General features: G+C 36.2%; 1 protein-coding gene across 1 annotated transcript in view; it reads right to left on the minus strand.

Annotated features, from left to right (window-relative positions):
• The window catches only part of LOC132313784 (uncharacterized), a 30,408-nt gene extending 20,725 nt beyond the window's left edge, over positions 1–9,683 (minus strand). The window contains exons 1-2 of the mRNA XM_059812730.1: positions 9,219–9,683; positions 1,261–1,325 (exon numbers count right to left, since the gene is read on the minus strand). Of these exons, the coding sequence (XP_059668713.1) occupies positions 1,261–1,325; positions 9,219–9,541 (388 nt within the window). The 5' untranslated portion in view covers positions 9,542–9,683. The remainder of the gene's footprint in view (positions 1–1,260; positions 1,326–9,218) is intronic.
• Between the last annotated feature and the right edge of the window lie 729 nt (positions 9,684–10,412).

Raw genomic sequence — 10,412 nt, forward strand, 5'->3', positions numbered from 1 at the left:
GAGCTTATATATCTGAATTTATAATGTTACCACCGCCAAGATACAGAAATAGGAACTGGACATGAAGAACGAGTGCGATTTTTTTTTTTTTTTTTTTCCCTTCATCTAAGTATTTTTTGTATTTCTTTCCCATATATTCATTATTCTGAGTCTTTCTGACCTTAAAACCTAAAGCAAAAAGGTGTTAAATGGACAAAGGTTTTTCTTTCTTTCCTTTACATTTTATTTTATTTTATTTTATTTTTGCCAATTAAAATGTAAAAACCAGACCACATACGTATCAGTAATAGGTAAAAACTGGCATATGATGGCATTTTTGGATCATATATAGTATGTAAATAATGAATACACCTTATTCCAGAAGGTCAGAATTTAAAATAACAGTGACATTGAGGGTAATACTAGGAGAAGAGGAAGAGCAAAGTTAAACGTCCAGGTAGAGTTAGTAAAGAAAGATATGATAGCATGCGGATTGACTGAGGCTATGGCCTTAGATAGAGCGGAATGGAAACATAGAATTCATGTAGCCGACTCCTAGTAGTTGAGAAAAGGCTTGGTTGTTATTGTTGTTGTTGCACTGACATATGCAAAAATTGGCATATGATGGCATATTTAGACCATGTTATGTAAATAATGGATACACCCTCTTATAGAAGGTAAGATGTAAAACAACTGTGACATAAATGGAACCGACTGAGCTACAAGATAAATCTAAATGCTTTTGAAATTTAATTTATATAATATCATGGGACCTAAAGATTTGGACACCCAAAGTGAAAATTTTAAATTATATGAAATATGAATTTTTCATTTTTTTTTTTTTTTCCCGATGAATTTCACAAGTAACAAAAACTTTCTTCTCATTTGTGGGATCATCCAACTGTGCGAAGGAAAGAGATTATAATACTTCCAAAGAAAAAGGAAAACAGAATAGAATCGATGGTAAGTAAGAGGCAGCGGATATACATGCATTGAGAAACAAACTATGGTAAAAAATTGCAGCCATGGTTTGAAATGTAAACTATGATAAGAAGATTGCAAGTAATGGTGGGTACCAGGATTGGATAGGAGTATTCAATCTGTATACATGTCAAATTGGGAGGTCAAGCAAGCCCGAAGGCTAAATGACCAAAATATATAAATATATTCTTTTCTTTTTTTCTTGAAGGTGTCTAAACTTCCTCCAGCTGTTAAACAAAAAATTTCATATATACGTTAGAGTTACATGACATGGCAGTAATGAAAACATTTGACAGCTACCAGTAATTTCAAGTGCATACTGGTCAGGTGGAACCTCATTCTTGGGCACAAACGATGCTGAATACCTGCCACAGTACAAAATAAATTAAAGAAAATTCAGTAGAGCTGATTGCATTCAGAATAACATTTGAAGAAATATGTATAAAACTAATTAATATCCCACCTCCATGAAGAATATGGTGCAATTGGAATTATATGTGTTTGTGGGTCTGTGAAGTTAAAAAGACATCAGCAGTACATCTTGTCTCAATTTCACTCCATAAAAGTAGATTACATTTAAGTTCGGCCCCCAAAATTTTGGTACAAATTGATGTATAAAAGTTCCGCTTGTTTGCGGTCTAACTAAAACCAGTCAAATTTTAATTAACACTACTTCTTTTGTCATTTCTGCATCACAACCCATACCAGTCTGTATGCCCAGGCAATGGTAACTATCCTGACGTACCTGACCACGAAGTTATTCTTTTCTGTTCTGTTGCATTACAAATTCAGTTCCATATATTTGGTGTAGCCAAAAAAAAAAAAAAGATAACGTATGCTTCTTCCTTTATATATATATATATAGAAATCGTGGCAATTTGCTCTTTAAAAAGCAAAGATTGAATCTCACAAATAAACTAAGAAGCCAGCAAAGGAATCTGCATTAAGATTACGATCGTCATGGTGCATAAACTCGTATGCCCAGGCAATGGTAACTATCCTGATGTAACTGACCACGAAGTTATTCTTTTCTGTTCTGTTCCATTACAAATTCAGTTCCATGCATTTTGTGTAGCCAAAATAAAAATCAGATAACGTATTCTTCTTCCTTTATATATATATATATATATAAATATATATCGTGGCAATTTGCTTTTTAAAAAGCAACTATTGAATCTCACAAATAAACTAAGAAGCCAGCAAAGGAATCTGCATTAAGATTACGATCGTCATGGTGCATAAGCGGGGTTCATCCTAAATACATATTTACACTTGATTTCTGTAATCACTGAAACTGTATTTGTGAACCTTTAACTTTGGTTGATACCTATAGTTCTTGATTGTTTGGACTCAACCGAAGCCGATAAATTTGTTTGTCCCATCTCTTAACATCATGTAACAATACTTCCATAGAAACAAACACACACACACGCACAAAAGAATTGATTGGATTATGTGATTTACCTACTGCCATTTACACTGTTGTTACCAGACATAACTACATCCACACAGGTAAGAGCATGTAGGACCATTGCTACCAACTTCAATCCCAATTATATACATTAAATTCCTACTCTAACTATGAAGCAGAAATTGCCTTGTTAATCACCAGTCAGTGTCAGACCAGCACCAACGCGTCTAAAGTTCTAAACAGACAATTACTAACTGTGTCCCTAGATGAAGGTATCCCTCCTCCCTCCAATTACTTTTATAGCCCAAAGCTGAACCGACTACAGCTCTACTGTCGTTGCCCTGACTTTGATCTATACCACCATAACCATTCTTTCTAGGATCAACACTCTCCAGACATAAGAGTTTTGTTTCTTCCCTTCAAGTGTCAGTAATTTTACCTTTTCCTGTAGCACATGGATTTCTTTATTCCTCCATAGCTTTTCAGCTGCATCCATCAATATGATCTCTGCTGTACAACCACATTCACAGAATAACATCTTCTACTTATGTTCTTGGTCCTAACTCTGGAGTACATGATCTCATCCATATCTCATGGATTGTAGGCATATCCATCTGCCTCTGGCTTTAGGAGCAAATTCATAGAATAACATCTTTATAGATGCTTTTGGCCCATTCTCTGAAGTACCAAGTCTCAATATTCTCATCCATAGCTATGAAGGCATACACATTCGTCTCTGGCTTTAAGAGGTAATGACTTGGTTCAGTATATGAACTTCCATCAGATCATTTACATACCTCATTCTATTTTTTCTTCTTTCAAAAAAAGAAAAGAAAAAAAAAAAAAAAAAGAAGGTAAAATCGAATCCGAACCAGAATAAAATCTTCTAATGTCGACTTCTACTGGAAAGCAAGGTTTGCATCTGCAAAGAACTGACACCTATCTTCACTTGGTACAAATGAATATTCAGTTTGCCCAAACAGAATTCTTTATTTCTTCATTGATTTGCTCTGATAACTGTTCACTTGGAAATTTGGCTCACATGGCTTATTGAAATTGTGGGCATGCCAGAGTCTATAGAAAACTCAAAAATGTGAACATCAACTATCCCTTTTGACTGATGGCTGATTTTAGGTGGTTGTGTGGAAGAGAGAATAGTAAGAACTTCCAACGAGGTTGTTTCTTGCCTTGGATGCAAGGACTTTTAAAGTGTTAAAAGAGAGTGCAATATAAAATAAAAGAATTTAAATAACATGAAATAAAACTTGCATGTGCAAAGAAATTAAATTGCAAAATCTAAATGACTTGAAAAGAACTGTTAAACGGAAAAGGAAATTTGAAGGAAAAGAGCATAATTTGACATTGCAAGAAAAAGGAAGTTGCTGGAAATTAAATCACTTGAATGGAAATTGCCATGAAAATTATAATACTGGAAAAGGAATTGACATGAATGGAAAGATAAATGACATAGAGTCAATTGGAATTGAATTGCATTTTTGTGGTGTGGTGCTGGATGGCTTGGAATGAACTTCAACTCTTCTATATATAGACTACTTAATCAACTGATTTGTCCTCATTATTTGCCAAAAAATCTCCTTCCTTGATTTTCTTTCCTTTTAAATTCAAATCGAGTCAATATTAATATATTGATTAATCTGTGCGCCACATGAGTCTTCCCTTTCATAACCCAACTAAACTTGCTAATTTGTAGGAATTTTAGTTATTTTTTCACAACCAAACTCTAGGTTTCCTTGTACACCAGTTAGCCCATTCGGACTTGGTCAACTTTATTTGCTAAAATTTAGCAACCTCTTTGTAAACTTGGCAAACACATAACCTCTTCTAGAAATTCCACGTGTCATCTTCTAACTTGCTCCAACTATTTCCATATGGCCAATCCATATGGTGCCATGTTGGAAATATTTGTCACCTTGTCATTGGTCCACGTCATCGCTAAGATGGCTACCAAGTTTTGGTGCGAACAAATGCCTCCCAAATTTCAAATGTCTTATTCACCACCCAAGCCAATAAGATTTTTGGAATTTTAAAGTATATTGGAAAGGAAAATTTTCACACCATGATTGAATTAATCACATGGAATAAGATGGCAAGCAACGAGTTTCAAAACTTTATTTCTTTTGGACCACCACTAAGTTGGACTTTATTTCATATCAGCCATGATTGATGATGATTCTTCCATTATTCCCACAAAGCTGGCTGATACCTTTCAAAGTATTGGCAATTTATAAATCCAAGATGGACCTCACCATTGAAGTTTTCCAACTCTACTAGCAAGACATGATCATGATCGGCCGGGATCAGGTTGTTATGTAATGTCATTTGGACCAATCTAACTAGCTTCTCTATTGGATGAACAACATTCTGCCACTATGGAGTTTTTCTGATGGCTGATACTCTTTAAGTTTTAAATTCCCATGGAGCTTCTGAAAGCACCTCATTCCAATTTATTTGGATCTTTATCTTCTTCAATGATTTCAGCTATATCGGCAGAAAATACCAAGAATGATATTTCTTTTGTGGCCAATTTTTTCTCAGCCGAGTAAGCTTTCAGCTTGATATAAGCGGCCATGACGTCTTGACTTCTTCTTGACTCTTTATTAGGCATTTCAACAACTGGCCGATGAAGCTTTATACTCGGCCGAAAAACCTTTCTGAGTAACTTTTTAAAGTTAAAATCAATTAGACTTCTTTTGATACTGGCCGATATTGGTTGCCCGATTTTATTTATGCTTTTGAATCTTAATAGAACATGATTCTCGTCGTCTAGTATTACATCGGCCACGTAAATTTTTTCACTAAATGGCTGATTTATTTTCTTCCGCAAATTTCTCCTCATCTGAACCTTTTTCGTTGCTATCCCCACTTTCTTTTCCTAAAATTAGGTTGAGGATGACAAGCTAAAAGAATTCTTTCAGCCAATGATGGTTCTGGCTGCGGATTATATACCACTCTTAGCCAAGCATGCTGGTATTTTAGCTGATTTGATGTTGCTCAGTTAGTACCCTTCCACTCAGGGCACAATCTTCTTTTTAGGAGCCTGGTCGATTACATTACTTCTTCTTATGAGTGAAGAAGGATCATTGTTGACCCCCGTGACTTCTGGCAGCTTTTCGGAGAACTTCAAAATGCCATTGTCAATTGCCTTTTTTCTAATATCAGCCGCTCCCTTTTTGGCCGACATGGTAGATGGCAGAGTACCGCCTGTGGCTGATTTTTCTTGGTGTTGCAAAATTGAGTGTGAAATATTTCTTCCATTTGCTGCCAATTAAAGATGGAATTTGGTAGCAGATGAATATACCACGAGAAGGCTGCCCCTGTCAAAGAGTTTTGAAAAAGCCTCATCTTCAACCACGGGTTAGTACCAGCCTCACCACATTGAACTATGAAACAGGCAATGTGATCTACGGTCGATTGGTTTCCTTCGCCACTGAAAGTCATAAAGTTGGGGACATTGTATCCTATAGGAAGCTCTATAAGTCATATGTGTTTGGATAGGGCTTTCAGTACTTTGGTTGGCCTATCCGCCTAAGGCCATGACCATATTCTTGCTTGATTATATCAGTTTGCTGACCCCTATCGACCGTTGTTGGTTGATTGGGTTGATTGGTCGATCTTGATTTACCCCTAGCGGCTGATTTTTCGCTGGTGGCTAATTATAATTTGGCCAATCTTGTGGCTGATTGGCCATCTGCTGCCCCTCAAGTCCCGGCTGATATACCACTGGAGGCCGATTTATCGCGGGTGGTTGATAATGATAAGGCCAGCATTGTGACTGATTGGCCATTGACTGTCCCCCGAGTGGCGGAGGTTGTGGTATGAAAGCAGCAAGCTGATATTCTGGCCATTTTTGTTGTGATTGATTTATCACTGGCAGCTGATTATAATTCGGCCAATCTTGTGGCTGATTGGTCATGTTCTGCCCCTGAGTCCAGGTTGTGGTGGTACTTAAGGATAGAGTGGATTTGGAGCCATCCACTTTACTTGATTACCCCGCGAGTTAAAGGGTACCCGAGGAGGGTTGACTTACCTGCAGCCACTAATGCTGATTTGTCATTAGCGGTTAATTGAACACAAGTGGTTGATTGAAGGTTGACACAGTGGGATGTGGTTGATTCTTTGACCAAGCTGGTGGAAAATTTACTAGTAAACTTCTTGTTGTGCTTGGTTGAAGTAAAACCACAGGCGACCATAGCTATGATGGCTCAGCAATCTTGTGGCTGAACAACCTATGACGAAGTCGGTTGAAAGACCGATTCTTGATTATTGGAGCTTCCAATCTTAGTCGGCATGTTCATAATGGCAGCTGAGAGCAGAGATGTGATCTTATGTAGATCATGGTGACGAGCACTCATTCTTCCCATCGCCTCTACCAGAGAACTCACCTATGCTTGAACCATCGATACTTCAGATCGTACATCTAAGTCATCCACACGGCCCAATGTAAAGCTACCAGCCTGAGTTGGTTGATGTTCTTCTTCCGAATCATCATTGCAACTTCTTTTAACACTAGGTGGGGTGTCCCATCAGGCGTGCCAATTTATGTTCGCTCGTAAATTTGTCTCATGCGGCTGATTGAAATTACAGGCGTGCATGTCAGGCGGTTGTGTGGAAGAGAATATAATAAGGACTTCCAACGAGGTTCTTTCTTGCCTTGATGCAAGACTTTTTAAAGTGTTAAAAGAAAGTATAATATAAAATAAAAGAATTTAAATAACAAGAAATAAAACTTGCATGTGCAAAGAAATTAAATTTCAGAATCTAAATGACTTGAAAAGAATTGTTAAACGAAAAAGGAAATTTGAAGGAAAAGGACATAATTTGACATTGCAAGAAAAGAGGAAGTTGCTGGAACTTAAATCACTTGAATGGAAATTACAAAACTGGAAAAGGAATTGACATGGATGGAAAGATAAGTGACATAGAGTCAATTGGAATTGAATTGCATTTTTGTGGTGTGGTGTTGGATGGCTTGGAATGAACTTCAACTATTATATATATAGACTCCTTCATCAACTGATTTGTCAACATTATTTGCGAAGAAATCTCCTTCCTTGATTTTCTTTCCTTTTAAATTCAAATTGAGTCAATATTAATATACTGATTCCTCTCTGTGCCACATGAGTCTTCCCTTTCATAACCCAACTAAACTTCCTAATTTGTAGCAATTTTAGTTATTTTCTCACAGCCAAAGTCTAGGTTTCCTTGTACACCAGTTAACCCATTCGGACTTGGTCAGCTTTATTTGCTAAAATTTAGCAACCTCTTCGTAAACTTGGCAGCCGCATCACTTCTTCTTCTAGAAATTCCACGTGTCATCTTCTAACTTGCTCCAATTATTTCCATATGGTCACTTGTAATGCGTGGACGCTTGCCCATTTACCCAAAAGCTCAAGTTGTTGGGTAGTGCTGCATATCTACCCATTTATATCCAATCACTTTTCCATTCGGATCCGATGTGGAATGAATGATCCTTGTTACATTCTCCCCCACTCAAACTTGTAAGGCCTTTGTTGCGACTCGGGCCACCATGCCTACCCGGGCGGCAAACGCCGATGCCCTCTAGGTCGGGCGCTTGGCGTGACACCGAATCAAGGACTGGTCTGGCTCTGATACCAACTGTAATGGGTGGGCACTTGCCCATTTACCCAAAAACTCAAACTGTTGGATAGTGCTGCATACCCACCCATTTATACCTAATCACTTTCCCATCCGGATCCGATGTGGGACAAATGACCCTTGTTACACCAATCCATATGGTGCCATGTTAAAAATATTTGTCACATTGTCATTGGTACACATCATTGCTGAGATGGCTTTCAAGTTTTGGTGCCAACAATAACACCGTTAATTAACCCCATATGGTCTTATCGTGACAATTTTCCTTCATAAGAATTAATCTTTATTTAAGCTTGGTTTCATTCTTTTTTCAACAATTATGTTTTGCTTTTCGTAGATTATCATTAATTGCCTAATTGCTTTATCAATATGGCAAACCTATGCACAGCAGCACGGGCTCCCTATGTATACAACCTTACCTCCGCATACGGAGAGATTGTTTCCTTATTTCAAACATGCGACCACAGTGAAACAACCTTACTTTTGCATCCAAGCACACCCTTAATTGCTTTATCAATGTATTTTGAAAAGCCATTTGATTTTGCAATATTTTCTATATTAATGAATGGTGTATCTCATTGCAAGAGCACATTTAGTCATGATTACTAGTTTTGTTTCGATAATACCATACCATTTGGAAATGTAGCAAATTTGTGTCAGAATATGGAGCAACTCTACTGCTTAGATAATTTCTCTTTCTTTATTAATTAATTTATTTTATAAAATATTAGCTTTCTTTGGTAATATTAATTGAGATTAAGAGCCACTCTTTAAGACTTAGGGGCCAAAGTAAAGTGATAGCAACCTATATTGGCTAGTAACATGCATAAGATTGTTTTTGAAGCTACTATCTGATTACTGTATATTCTTCTCATTTCGGTTAATTCTTGTTTAGATTAATAGGATCGGGTACAATTTAAATACCAATAAAAAATTCTAAATTTTCTCTCTCTGAGAGGGTGCGTTAATACATTAAGAGTAAGAATTACTTTATAATCAACAGTCATAATTTCAACTTTGCTGATAAAGTTTTAACCACGTATTAATTATTTCAAAAACTAAATTTACCAGACAAACACAATTATAATTTTTTTTCCCATATTTTCCCCCTCCATCTTTCTCACCTTGACCAAAGAATAAAATTAGAGAACCCGTATTAGTATTTATAAATAAAAGAACAAATATAGAGAACAACAAAATTAATTCGTACCCAGAGACAAAAACACCTGTTCCGAAACGAAATATGATGGCAAGAGAAGCCCCCAAGATGTCAAAAACCTTGTCGGGTCTCACCGCAAAGCGCTTGGGCTGTGGAGGCTCGAAATTGGGCGGCGGGAAGAAGGTGGTAGACGAAGTAGAAAACCCTGATTTTGGTTGTTCTTTGGTGCTTACAGAGTCAGAGGTTGAAGTGAGAGGCGTTTTGGAAGATTCCGCTGATGATGTAATAAAGAACACTCTACTCTTCTTTGCCGCTATCCGACTTGAAAGTGGCCGAAAAATTAGAGACGATGCCAAATTTATTACTCCTGCCATCGTTTAGCGGTGCAAGCTAGGAGGAGTAGGACAGCAACCTGTGTGCTGTGTAGGAGAGGTGTGTGGGCAAAAATAGAGAGGGGGAAAAGGGAGGGAGAATACGTCCGTGTAAGAAGAGGTGTGTGGGCAAAAATAGGATAAGTAATGTGATTAATCCTTTTTAATATGTGCATTTCTCTCTCTCTCTCTTCTAAATTTTATTTATATATTTATTGAGGGGTTTGTGGAACAAGTAGCTTAAGGCGTTAAAAATTCACAATATTATGAATTACTGAATTACTATTTTTTTGAACATCTGATACATAAGTTCTTTTTTGAACATCTGATACATAAGTTCTTTAACAATGGGCACTAGCAAATAAAATTTAATTAATTGGTATATAAAATAATAATTTCACTACATATTTTTTTAAATAAATTACACTATTTTTTCCTAAAATTTCTGCTAAGTCTTCCCAATTTTTTTCTATTCTCCTCCCACTGAATTCCAAGTCCAGTTCAACCTCAAATCTTACTTTACCCCCAACCTCCTTACCTTTACATAAAAAACAATTTTAAAAAAAATAAAAAATAGTTATATGAAACAAACATTTTAAAACTGAGTTATTAAAAAAACAATGGTAGACAAACTAAACAGATTTTTGAATAACTTTTTAATAGGAGATATTTGTATAATTTTCTTATAGGAGATCTTTGTATAATTTTTTAATTTTAGTTATTAAAAAATTGTATATAAAATGTGAAAAAAATAATTGAATTTATTTCATTTCAATTTTTTTATTGCAAACGTAAAAATAAAATTTTATTTTAATTAGAATCCAATTACATTTCTAATTCCAAATTCGAAAAGGATTTGGTTCCGTCTTTAAAT

The sequence above is a fragment of the Cornus florida genome, unplaced genomic scaffold (assembly GCF_030987335.1).
Source record: "Cornus florida cultivar Cherokee Brave unplaced genomic scaffold, ASM3098733v1 CherokeeBrave_3.0.0_Hap2_Chr06, whole genome shotgun sequence".
Lineage (NCBI taxonomy): Eukaryota > Viridiplantae > Streptophyta > Magnoliopsida > Cornales > Cornaceae > Cornus > Cornus florida.